This window comes from Podarcis liolepis (genome assembly GCF_965112155.1).
Source record: "Podarcis liolepis genome assembly, chromosome: 5".
Lineage (NCBI taxonomy): Eukaryota > Metazoa > Chordata > Lepidosauria > Squamata > Lacertidae > Podarcis > Podarcis liolepis.
Genome location: NC_139556.1, coordinates 35,238,686 through 35,252,395, shown reverse-complemented (window position 1 = coordinate 35,252,395; position 13,710 = coordinate 35,238,686). Strand labels below are relative to the sequence as shown.

General features: G+C 43.0%; 1 protein-coding gene across 2 annotated transcripts in view; it reads right to left on the bottom strand.

The window, feature by feature from the left end:
* Positions 1 to 13,389, bottom strand: part of OIT3 (oncoprotein induced transcript 3) — a 36,038-nt gene extending 22,649 nt beyond the window's left edge. The window contains exons 1-4 of one of the 2 annotated variants that reach the window (XM_083503104.1): positions 12,808 to 13,389; positions 8,328 to 8,702; positions 5,305 to 5,415; positions 1,583 to 1,705 (exon numbers count right to left, since the gene is read on the bottom strand). In XM_083503104.1, coding sequence (XP_083359230.1) covers positions 1,583 to 1,705; positions 5,305 to 5,415; positions 8,328 to 8,702; positions 12,808 to 12,877 — 679 coding nt within the window. In that variant the 5' untranslated portion in view covers positions 12,878 to 13,389. Of the gene's footprint in view, positions 1 to 1,582; positions 1,706 to 5,304; positions 5,416 to 8,327; positions 8,703 to 10,864; positions 10,898 to 12,807 lie in introns of those variants that run through there. The other variant, XM_083503105.1, reaches the window with a different exon arrangement.
* Between the last annotated feature and the right edge of the window lie 321 nt (positions 13,390 to 13,710).

The window sequence follows — 13,710 nt, the reverse complement described above, 5'->3', positions numbered from 1 at the left end:
ACAGTTAACCGTTAAATGCATGCAAAAAGGAGATCCTGCCAAGTTTACAGGTGGTAGCAAATACAGACCAGCTACCATTTTAAGGCAGCCTTTTCCAAGTTAGTGTCCTCCTGCTAGTTTGGGCTAGCAGGATGGGAGTGGAGAGTGGGCCTTCGGGCAGTCTCTGTACATACGGAAAGAATAAAAAATTTCCAGGTAGTTTTTAAAACATCCAAGGCATTTCTTAGACTGACAAGCTCTTGGCAGTTCAAATGAGCTTTAAATCAGTGCCCATGTGTTAGGCTAGGAAACCCCACCACTCTGAGATTATGACCATTAAAACCGGTGGTATCCTTTGAAAATTTTGTGGCTGTGCAATGGATGTTGGGGTGGTTGCAAAGTGAATTATATCTTTCCTGGAATGGCTCATAAACCACATGGCATATCAGTAAATATGAAACCGACCAACTTGATTGTATATTGCTCAATAAATGCCTTGGAGAGCATTGAACGCATGAAAAATGTCACCTATTACCTCAGAGTCTTAAAACTATCTATATAGCAAGCACAAATTTCCCAACGTTTACCGAAAAGGAAACAATTACTCTTCTTAGTAAAAACAAAACAAAAAAATAATGATTAAAATGGATGCTACCAGTGCTTTCCTCCCAAAGGCCAGAATGTTAGATTATGAAGATACAAGTATATTACTGATGTGAAGAGGATGTTTTCCTTGGTTACACCTCCCCCATTCATTCTCAGACAACAACCCAGGGCCAAGCTAGACCCAAATATAAATCTGCCAATGAAAAAAAAAGTGCCAGTTTTTTAAAATAGTGGAAACAGCATTGGTGGAAAGGGCCAATAATTACTGGCATAGCACCAATAATTTACCCAAGGTAAACAGCACTTTCAGAAGAGATATTTTTCTTGGAAGTTTATTTAGGGAGAGGAAAGATTAAATCCCACTTTCCTGCCTGCTACGGTCCCAAAGAACTGATGCTGGTTGCATTTATTTAAAATCTGCACAGCAAATGTAAAGTTGAACTTAACATCATATGACATTGATTTCCAGCTGGGAGGCTATGGAGGAAGTGTTTAACAATACAGGGCTCTGCTACGGTACTCTAGTTCCTATTGTGCAGTTCACATTTCTGTCGTTGTCCCATTCAACTAGTTATTATTTTTAAGGAAGACAACTCATGCTGTATGTCAGGGATGGGAAACATGTGACCTTTCAGATGTTTTGTTGGAGCCATACATACATCATTTTATTTGTATGCCAGCTTTCCATAGCCAAAACCATGCTCGAGGCTGCTTACAAAATGAAAAGAATTACACAAACATAACAAAATTAGTCATAAGTAATTAATAAAACGTCAAAAAGTACACAAGCAAGTTGAACAATTTCCACATAAACCATGATTATAGACACAAAAATATACAAATAAATAGCATCAGTAAGAGCAACACCCACCCCAGCGAAAACCCCAAAACAATACCCCAGCCAAAGAGTCTGTTCACCAGCCTCAGCTTTTGTAGCTGGAGTCAGTCCCAGGTGTAAAAAGGCCTGCAAGACCTGGAGCAAGGGGTCCTTACTCACCCTGGCAGGTCTTTCCATCCTTCCCTAGAATTCGCCCAACTCCACATTCACAACGGTAGGAGTTCTTGAGGTTCACACAGAACTCGCTACAACCTCCGTTATTCTGTTCACATTCATTTTCATCTGTGGAGAAAAACAGGAGCCACAAATCCACAACTTAACAATATGAAGCTGGTGATTAAGAAGTATAATATGCAAGCCAATTGCTCCATTAATGAAATCTGAATCAGGGAAACGTTTTTTTTTCTTTAGGTGGCACAGGCTAGTAGTAAGGATCATCTTACATATTATGAAAAGACAGCCAGGATTCTGAGTCTAAAGAAACAGCCGTGTTCTCACTTGCATTACACACATGGGCATGGGCACACAAAAATAAACGGAAGAGTTATATGAACTAGATGTCTGTGCCATTGTTTTTGGGTGAATCTTCTACATGACACAGCACACATGGAGTATACTGAGTACTTTGGGTGCAGCTTGAATCTCATTGAATCTGGACTCAGCTACATTAGTCAAAAAACTGTGTTTTGAATGCATTATAAACACACAACACCAGATGGCGGTGGAGGGAGGGAATTCTAAGTGATTTTTCCATAGCTTTTTTCCCCTTTTGTTATAACAATTAAATTTCTGACTTATTTAGAGTGTTTTTTTCCTGTATGTAGATCAACCCCTATATTACATTTTCTGTAGAGTAATATAGAGGAAAATCTGCTTAACAAATGCTGGAAATCCCTGTACCCAATTAAACTAATGTTAGAAAAGATGAAGGGGAAATCAAGATAAACCAGACCACTGATTCCTAGATGAGAATATGCTATAGTTTTTCAACTTCCATGAAATTCCAGAGAAGAGGGAGCTACTCATCATATTCTTGAAAGTGATCTTTTTCTAGTTAGATAGCTCAATTAAACCTTTCCAGGGCATTTTAATTCAATGGGGATTTTTGCCATCCCATTTGTCAGCAATGTGCATAAAGACTCGGAATTAGGCCAGATTTCATAGGGTGAGTGGCGGAGATGTTATTAGGACAAGAGATTCATTAGTACCCTATTATTAGCATTCTATTAATTAGTAGTGCTTACTAGGCAGTAAATCCCATTGAAATCAGTAGGAATTAATTCTGAGTAGGATTGCGCTGTTAATCAATGATGAAACCCAGAGAACCTCTATACTTGTGTCTATCCTTGGGTGGAATTCCATTACATATTCACAAATTCAGGTTGCTCAATTAAAGTTCATTTGGTGTTCTTGCATGACAAATGGGCTTTCCCTTGAAAGGATTTTTTGAGAAAAGGAATGTGATGCAGAAAAATGTAGAATAGGTAAAGGTAAAGGGGTCCCTGACCATTAGGTCCAGTCATGGCCGACTCTGGGGTTGTGGCGCTCATCTCGCTTTATTGGCCAAGGGAGCCGGCGTACAGCTTCCGGGTCATGTGGCCAGCATGACTAAGCCGCTTCTGGCGAACCAGTGCAGCAACGCCGTTTTCCTTCCCGCCAGAGTGGTACCTATTTATCTACTTGCACTTTGACGTGCTTTCGAACTGCTAGGTTGGCAGGAGCAGGGACCGAGCAACGGGAGCTCACCCCGTCGCGGGGATTCGAACCGCCAACCTTCTGATCAGCAAATCCTAGGCTCTGTGGTTTAACCCACAGCACCACCCACGTCCCCCCACCATGGAAACTAATTAGAGTGAATGCTCAATAAATAGCTGGCACCATCTAACCTCCCCACAAACTTTGCATACACAGATCAGGTTGAACGCTCAGTAAACATCAGAATGACGAATGCTCATCTGAAAGCAACCCCAGATCTTCAAAAGCTTTTTAAAAGAAGAGCTGCTATTTACCAGAGCTCACGCTAGTAGGCAGTATGGCATTGATCCAAACTTTACAAGCCATAAATGGCTTGAAGATTGCTGCAGTAACTTAAGAAACTTGAAGAAAAGAATTTCAGAAAGAGCTGCTGAGAATTAAGATTCATAGCATATAGCCAGGGAACCGAATGTTGAAGCTAAACCAGTTAACTTGATTGATGAAAGACCTCTCAGATGATGGTGCTCAATGCTGTGGTGGCATTGCCAGACCCCAATCCAGCTAGATTCCCCAGGATCCTCAATTCGGAAACAGGGAATGCAGAAGGAAAACTTGAGAATGTGGGAAGGAGGGAGGCAATGGTTTTTGAAATATACCTGAAGTTGTTATTATGCAGAACTCAGGAAACTAATTAGGAAGGCGAGTAAGCCTCAGAGATCTCAGGCAGAAGAATGAGAGGATTGCATTAATAGAGTTTCCCTAATATATGCATTTTAATCCATGCTTATTTGGCTGGAGAACTGCCTCACAAAACAAGGAGAAGTTGCCAGTTTCAAATTGCAGCTGTGTTGCAGTTCACAGACTGGTTCATGAAGTGCAAATTAGGTATTATTATTATGAAACAGGCACTGCTGCTTCTTGCAAAGGAGGCAGGGCCAGCTGGGCACTCTTGGGAGCACTGCCTCTTTGGCTTCCACTGCTTCACCTTGCCTCATGAATGGGCCGGCCCTGGTAGCTGCAGGCACATAAGAGACAACCTGACCCTGAGTGAGAGAGGACTTGAACAGATCAGCAGAGGAAAAGTCTCAAATGAGAGGCAGGTGTGTGCTGGGATTGTGAATATGTATGAGACTAGCTTTAAACTAACCTTGAGATGTTATTTGGTCTTTGTAAGCAAAGCTTCTGCCCTTTGACTGGCTCTAAGCATTTACTGTCTGACACTGAGGTTTTAGATGCTTCTGCACAGTTTCCAAGATGCCAGGATAATTAAGCCATGGATGTAATCATGGCAGCATGGAAACAATGCGCAGCCCTCCTAAAATATTGCCTTTGTCCGCTTTTCCCCTCTGCAAGCTGAGATCTCTTCGGGTTTTCCAAGGGTGCAACAACAAACTTAAGTGCAAACTGTTTGTGCTGGCTCAACACCCAGTTTAGTGATTGCACATTCATTGGGTTGGGGTTGCTGCAATTCAGTTTTGGTATTTGCTCTGGGCCAGTATGGACCGTATTTGAAAAGTCTGATCCAGCGCTGGAGCACAGCCACACTCTCCACTCCCCATATGGAGACAGCCAATCTGTTTGTGCCCTATGCGCATAGGACTTTACATATTTGGACTGTCCACATAGTACACTGGCTCTGTGGTTAGAGCAGATCTCCTGGATGCCTGTGCCCATGCTGCGCCAGAGAGAGGAAAGGCAGATTACTGGGAAAGCACCTAGACCTTAAGAGAAATTGGTTTATTCCAACCTTTGACTATTGAACTGTTCCTATTCTGTATTTTGCACAGGTCTATTTACAAAGGATTTACAGTATGGGTAGCTAAGATTCACGATGCAGTGCATTTTTAAGATGTTTTCTTTTTTTTGCTCCTATGTTCTTGTTGGTTTCCTAACTTTTCCCTCTTTATTTCTGTAGTGGTTGTTTTCCAGTCCATTCTCATACACTGATTATTCCCGATGGCTTGTATTTCCACTAGCAAATGGCAAGCATGACTTGTGTAAAGTCCAAGCTGATCGTGAAAAAACAATGAACAGAATTATAAAACAGCAGAGGGGGAATCCTTCAGCTACTTGCTCATTTCTTCTCTCTCTCTCTCTCTCTCTCTCTCTCTCTCTCTCTCTCTCTCTCCACCGCCTTGATACTTCCCTTTTGCTTCTTTTGTCTCCTCTTCTGCATCTTTCCTTACCAAGGCAGGTCTGTCCGTCAGGTCCCAATATTGTTCCTAAAGAGCATGTGCAGTCTCCAGTGTCCAAACAAGAGCCCCGGCAATCTATCATGTCACAGATGTCGTAGAAATCTGCAGAATTACAAAAGAGGATTGTTAAAGATACAGGAGTAAATCGTGCCCTCCCTAAAAGAGGGCAGGTGTTGCGGTGAGACCTGGAGACTGACCCCCTGTGTTGTGGGTGGGTTTGATTGGTTAGCCACAACACCCGATTGGTAGGTCACTCGATGTTGGGTTCAATCTGACCAATGGGGCGCAGTCCAAATGGATCGAGGGACCTATTTATACCCATGCACGTGACCCATGCACGGCTCATGCATTCGGAACACCCGCCCACCTCTCCCTATTTTTAGGGCATTGTGCTTTGACCTTGCTATGCCATCATGTGTTGTCTGTTGTTGGGACAGGAGCACGGCAAGAATTTCCCCACTTGGCTGTTGCCATTTGGGTTTTGCCTGCTGCATAGCAAATCATCACAATTTGTAGGGTTGCGGATAGGCCCTGGTTCAGGTGATAGGGATGGGGGAGCAGTCTCACCATCCCTATGTGAAGGGTATTCTGTTAAAGGAATCCAGGAACTCAACTGGTTTGGTCAACCCCTGAGAGGGGGTTGTGCCCGTACCTGAGTCCAGGGGGGCATCTGGGTGGTGAACAGAGTCTGTACCCGGCTTTTCACCTTCCCAGGTGTTCACCCTTAGCTGGCCTATGCTGGTGCCCTGGGTCAGCACTGCCTGCAAGGGTGCAGGGAACTAGTTGAACCAGAGCCTATGCAACCACTCACCTTCTGTAATCAATAAAGTTGTGGCCTAAATTCTGCCAAAAACCAAAACTAAAATTTGAGTCATCTGTGAATTTATTTAGAGGGGAGGTCTCTGGGTCTGAACACGCAATTACCTTCCATGTTCACAGTTACATTAATAGGGTGCAAGTGAAGGGCTGAACTAGATGCAACAGTGCTATGCTTGTACGTCTGAATCAGGCACTACAGCAGTAGATATTTGAAGATGGCTACCTTACCTCCTCTGTGTCTATTCTTATCCAGGCTAAGCATACCCAACTCCCTCAACCTTTCCTCATAAGGCTTCGTTTACAGCTCCTTTATCAACTTGGTCACCCTCCTTTGCTCACGTTCCAGCTTGTCAATATCCTACTTAAATTGTGGTGGAAACAATTTTGTAACACGTTGAAAAGAATATTTCTGATGATATATTCTGATTATTCTGGGTTGTGTTGTTTTGTTTTCAGCAGGGATGATTCCTCAATATCAGTTGAAGCAGTTGGATTTGAAAAGCTCATCCAGCTGAAATTCTCTGACTGGTATGGCTATTAAAACACTGGTGCCCAAAGAGTGACCCTCCCTGAGCCATGGAGTCTGTATTGATTTGATTCTAGTACTGGCAAAACCCTTAATCTGTGCAACCTCAGTTTGAAAAGGTTTTGAGCATGAAAGGAGAAAATCAATACATTTGTCTTCAGGAAAACATTTTCCAAGGTGAGGCATTTTTTAAAGGTGACATACAGTTTGCATCTTTCGCATTCCTGATTTGCAGGAATCCCAAATAGCTCCAACATTTATTTGCAATAGAAATCCAGTTGTCAGTGTCTCGGGATTATTTAACAACTCACAGATTTTATGATTGGAGGCGATGGCTGAGGGCACGTTGTATGGCCTTGTGCATTGAATAAATCAAACTGACATGATCACTGTATCAAAGCCAGTCCGTGTGTATTTCACTTTCAAGGTAAGAGCCAGAACAGAAGGCTGGATTTGTCGTCAATGCAATAAAAATGATTTTTTATTATCTGGGAGGAAGGGAGTGTTTTATTCAGCTTTTAAGAAAATTAACTCCTTTCTTTTAAAGTGTCAGTTTAATTCAGTCAGTTGTACAAGAAATGTGTTCAGTAATAACATCTGTCAATTGAGAGCAGTGATACAAATTAGAAAATAGGCCAGTATTAAAAAAGTTACTTTAGGTGCTCTCGAAACAGGGATGAGAAATCTATTGCCCTCTGAGTGTTATGAGACTCATTCAGAACTCTAACCAGTTCCAGCCAGCATAGTCAATGACCAGGGATGATGGGAATTGTAGTCCAGCAACATCCTAAGGAATTCAGGACAGGATATGTGATCCCTTACCATCCAAATTGTAAACACACAAACCCGGTGAGGTAGATTTCACTGAGAGCTAGGAAAATAACTTAGTGAGATTCATGGTTGGGCATCAATTTGAACCCAAGTCTTCTCCAGTTTAAGGACAAACTGATAGCATGTTGGAGATCCATGATCAGATTTCATAGGAACAGACATCTTCCCAAGACACAAAGCAGATTTGTGTCTCAAATGTGCAGCAACTTATACACTTACAAAAAGAGCCAAAACAGAGCTGTATAAAACACACAAGACAGCTAAAAACAAGCAAACTATCTCATGGAGTAATCCAGCAATGCAAAAGCTTTCCTTAAAATGAAGGTCTTGGCCACACCTCCAGAAGTTCACAAGGGGATGAAGCCAGCTGCCCTTCTCTAGGAAAGAGTTCCAGCAAGAGGATGCCATTTCAGAAAGGCCTTTCTAGCCCCACCATAAAAAAGGAGGCCTCCTCAGCTGATTGCAATGCACAAGGGGGAATTGTTTTCCAGAAGAAATAAATTACTAAAATAGATTTCTCAGTGATAAACTATAAATACCAATGAATAACGCAACAGGAAGCTATTAACTAGATTGCCTGGGGATGCAGAGATGAACTGGAAATCCAGCTTTAAATTGCTTGAGGAAGGAGGGGGAGCTTTGTTCTATATTTTTTATATATATGAATGAACACGGCTTTATATGAGAAGTCCCCACGGTGAAATCAACAACTGAACGAAGGGATTTTTCATACATGACAACACAGGTACCGTAGAACTTTATTTAAGTTGTAGGCATTATATTATATGCCCAAGGGGAACCCCTCTTTACAACTAAAGAAGCTTTGGGGGTCACTTACGCCCACAGTAGGCATGGAAGCAGACACTGGGCTTGGTTAAGTGGTAGACGTAATAGCCTCCTGGGCAGGCCTTGACCTCCACCGTTGTGTTCCACATGCAGCAGTTTCCATTGAAGGTTGCACAGGCCTGCCTCTGGACAATGCCGTCTGACTCCTGAGGGTGGCTACCATTTAGCCATATTGGAGCATGGGTACCACAGTGGTTTTCCGGGATGCAGAAGGTGGGCATGGCATCGCCAGCCATCCCAGTGAAGCGGTACCATTCCCCGTCCACATGGCTGTCACACTCGGGCTGGTCGTGAGAGCCGTTGAAGTGGTGTTCGGTGTTCCTCCAAGGTTCATTCAGACTGATGTAGGCAGAGCAAGGATCAAGAGCTGCAACATGGAAAGAGCAAAAGAACAATAGTGTACAGGCCAAGAATATGTGGGGAAAGCCTTGTGAAACGAAGATTAGCAAAAGACAAATAATCAGTCGCCTAAGGCAGAGAGGGCCAAATTCTGTATTTTGGAGCGCATTATATCCCCCACACAACTCAGACCCAGGACTGACCTTTGATTCAGAGTCACAAACTGCCCTCAACCTCATTGTAAAGCTGATACCCACAAAGCAGGAAGCTCTTCTCCCTTGCAGAGCATGTGCACTCCAGCGCAGCCTCCCATTTACAAGTTAACACCCATTAAGTTACACATTACAAACAATTCCATTAAAAGAGATGCAATCCTCTCTCCCTTTATATACCCAGCCAATCGCTGTGCTCTGCAGGAGAGAGAACCCCCTGCAGATAACATCTCATCAGGAGGTCCATTCTGTACAATGTAGGAATCGGGCCTTTGTCATGAGAGCACCTCCCCTTCAAACGTGCCTCCTGTTAAACATCTCTTGTCCTTTTGGTGCCTGCTGAAGGTCTCTCTTTTTAAACAAGCCTTTTGTTCCAGTCTGTGTTTATGTTGCAATTGGCTTATATATATATTTGCTGTAATTGTTTTTGTAGGGTTTTGTTGTTGTTAAATCATTTCAAGATACTTTAATGCCACACATTCCCCCCTCCCCTTCCTTAGCAAACCATTATTATTTTATTATTTTATTGAACTTGGTTAAAATTTAGTAGGGGCTCTGAGGGCTGCATAAAATGATCTCACGTACTGGATCTAGCCATTAGACTTATTTCCCATTTAAGGAGAGAGACACCACACCAAACACCTTTTTTAATTCCCTACAATGGTCTGCTCTTGGGTTGATGTAGTTTCTGGCTCTGCTAGGGGAGTGGACGTTGAAAAACAATGAAGGAACCTAGGACCCTGCAGATTTGCGGCTATTGCCAGCACACACCCCTGCTGAAATCCCACCCCCTGTGAAGCACCCATGACGGTGGAAAGTTCCTAGGTAGGAATCCCAGCAGTGGGCCTGCTTTTCCAATGGCACCTGAGATGGCTTTCCAGGGACCACAGTATTTCATCCTAAACGTTTTAATCAAATAATACCTTTGGGTACCAAAGGCTACCCTTGTGACCTGGGACTATTTTCCAGCAAAGCAATATTATCCCCTACCCCACCCACCACTATATTTTAATTTTAAAACTTATCATATTTTACAAAGGGGGCTTTATAGTGCTGGCCCACAGTGCTGTTAACTTGCACTTAGAAATTGTCTTGCAATGTCTCTGCTTCATCCTGGGAGGCTGTCTTCTCTGTCACCTTTCCTTGCCCTGGCATATACATTGGGCCCTTCCTCTTCATTCTCTGGCTTGCCTCCTGCCAGTAAGAAGAGATTAAAATAGGTCTCTAAGCTGCTGTTTCTTTGTGTCTGTGCTTTCTGCTAGGCAGAATGGTGCTCTCCTTGACAATGGTTCATGAGAGTGGCTTTGATCTCCCCAGTTCAGAGCAGAACATTTGACTCACGCTGCCATCGGGCCCAATGACTTGCAGTTCTCCCTCAGAACTTGCAAACCAATTTTCTACATACTTTCTGTTCCCTAGTATTTAAAGGTCTTCATAGATCTTAAAGACCAGCCCTGGTCCTTATTATGTTAATAATTTGCTTAGAGTTTGACACACACAGAGAGAGCAAAAAATGATATTCAAAACATGATAAAATATATATAAAACCAAAAATGAAAACTGCAATAACTAAAACAGAATACAACAGCACCAATCCTTTTATAGCCAAGGAAAGGTCTTGCATATAGGAATGCTTTCAGCTAGCGGTGGAAAGAATATAACGTGGTGACTTGGTGGATCTCAGTAGGCATCGAAGCCTAGAGGGTGTGGATGCCGTCACAGAAAAGGACCTCCTGCGTGTTCCAAGCAACCTCCTTCTCCCTCTGATCTGCAGGTGTGGAAAGGACCTCACGGGAGGCTAGTTTCTTAAGGATGCAGAGCCCAGATGTTTTAAAGGTGATACACAGTACAAACCTGAGGGCTAACCACAAACAGTCAGCACAGAATAGATATGGCGAAAGTGGTGCTACTTTCCTTGTGACCCTTCCTTCTTCATAAATGCACCACAGTTCTGCACCAGGTAAAGCTGATGAACTACCTTCAAGGGCGGGTTCTTTCCATGCCCTCCATCTCTGCTTGCATCTCCTGTTGCAATAAAGTTCTCCGAACTGGATGATGGTGAGATATCTCATTTAAGCACCATCTATTTATTGATCATACACAAGTGCTGTTGCCTGCAGTGGGAGCTTTGTGTATGTACAAAGGGCATCTGAGTCAACCTGTTGCTAAGAAGCAGGATTTCATAGAGATTTAAAGTGGAAGCCGCCAGAGAGAAGAATGTAATAAAAATATTCATTTCACTTTTCATCAGGCCTGTATTTAATCTCCCCCCAGCAGCTTCTGCAGTGAAAGTTTGCAGCTTAAATCTTTGCATATATTTAACACCTGATTAAGCACCAGTTAACCATGACTGGTCAGGTCCACCATTAAAGCAGGATTTATGCTAATATTTTTCTGACTTAGGCAAATCCATTACTTTTCACTATCCTCGCACTTAAAGAAGGCAATTGTTCTGGCTAGGCACACAGCAAAACTGAACAAATCGAGTTTTTCTACCTTTTGATGCTTTATTTCCCACTGGGCTTCTCCTGCTACTGTCGCATTATTTAACCCAAATTTTAGGAATTCTGCAATGTCTGTAGCACCATTTGAAAATAAGAATATGCATTTTAACCTAATGAGAAAACAACTTGGACACAGACGAACTGTGATTGCTTCATTTGCCTGTGATTATAGATATTGCAGTGGCTGCAATTCACACTCATCAGAATTAATGGACACGTTATGCAGGAGAATCCACAATTGATCTCCTGGCTTAAAAAGAAAAATCCACCTTGAAATGCAGCTCTGTGTATGTATTTCTCTGTGTCTATGCTTATGACATTTTCTTAATCAAAGTCAACATACACACAAACACACCATCCACAGATGTTCTTGCTCCATGGTGGGAAAATACACAAAGCAATCATATAGCCAACATTGTGTGATGGTTTGAATGTTAGGCTCTTGGTGGATCCAAGAATGGGGTGTTAGTATCTGTTTGAATTTTACCTCCTGCCACAGGAATTTCTCAACATCACTACCACATTTGAAGTTATGCCTCAGAACCCAAATTAAGAATTTGGTGTCCCATGCATACCTGTGATTCAAAGTCCACCACGGAGCAGATTCTGTCTTAGTGGTGAATGGGAGAATGATAATCTCTTCTACAGATGCTGAGAAAGCGGGTGACATCCAAGGATATTGGCCAACTTGAATAATTTGCTGGCTCAGTGAAACTGTTCTTCTTCTCTATCTTTAAGCCCCAAATTCCCAAGATCAGATTTGTGAGGGGGTGGCACAGGGATGCAGGTGGAGGAGAGGAAGGAGAAGCCCTCAAAGTTTTTATGACAACGCCATGACGGTTTAGATTGGGGGGGGGGGGTATTTCGATTTCTTCAAAAGAATCGTATTTCATTTTCTTTCTCACAAGCAGAATACATTTCATCTTAGGACTTCTGTAGTCCTTTGGGAAAGGTGTAGGATATGGTTTAGGGGGTGTTGGTTCTCCCTTGCATGAAACAGAGAAGGAACTTAGAATCCAAGGCAATAACTGTATCATTTTTAACCCACCCTTCGGACAGGGTACATCAAATATAAAAACAAAACTACAATATAATCATTCTGATCAAAAGCATGTAAAGTCAACCAGTATACCCTCTTAAAAAAAAAGAAATTTAGGATTTAGGTTTAGGTGCCTGTGAGATTTACAGATCAAACATAATATTTGGGGGAAGGCTCACATTTTCCCACCGGTAAGAAATTCAGGGCAACGAGTGTTAGAGGAAATGCAAGATCCTTTTGCAATTGAAATGCAGTGCTAACTCTGGACTATGTTCACTACAGCTCAGTTTGGCTGGAAAAAGACCTAAAAGGAGGGCAAAGTCACTGCAAGAACAATGACTGCCAAAGTGTCTAATAAATGGCTTTGCATCTACTTACCCACTGTGTTCTCCTGCAAGGGCTGTGCTTTAGCATGGAGGTACAAGGACAAAATGAGAAACAGGAACATCCCCCTCGGACCAAGGCCACGTGCTCTGTCAAAATAATCCCTTTTAAGCACGCAACGTGGGTTCACCTGTATTCTCTCTCTCTCTCTCTCTCTCTCTCTCTCTCCTTGACACACCAAATGGGTTCTGGAGTCCTGAAGCAAGCTCACATGAAGAGAGAGTCTGTTAAGGGTCCTGGAGGTTTTATCAGAGGAAGAGGCTGTAAGGAATGCAGAGCCCAACTGCAGCCTTGACCTGCCCCATAGCAGCTCTGCCTTTTAGAGTCAAAGAGGGTTATTTCCCCCACATGCAGACGCATTCATTTTGTTTCCAAGCCCATCCTCTGATTGTTTTCTTGTCCAAGTGCCCTAAAGTGACACACCTGCTATCTTATCTGGAAAGACCACTGAGGAAGGGAGACCCAGGCATCCTGTGGAGATGTGGGAAGAAAGGAAGATGGCTCCTAGCTATTATCTCCTTCTTATTTTTTTTCTGTTTCCTGTCATGAGGAAAGGACAAGCAAAGTGTCTTAATCAGAGGAAATAGGAGAGCAAGAGACAATGAGACTTCAACCCCCCCGCCCCCCGTATGCCAAAATAGAGCAAAACAGACCATACTCTGAGACCAACTTACCACTGAGGGAGGCTAGCGGGATGCCATACTAAGGTCCCTTGCCCCCCTTCAGGGCTAAACAGCTGGGCGAGGCACCCACACTTTCACAAATGAAAGGAGAGACACTCTTGGGCCCTTGTTGACACAGCTCTGTTTTCTGAGCCTCTACACTTCCAGCTATTAACTCAGTGCTGTGTATTCTTCTTCATTTGCTGTTATAAATTTCTGAGGCAGGGGTAGCAGG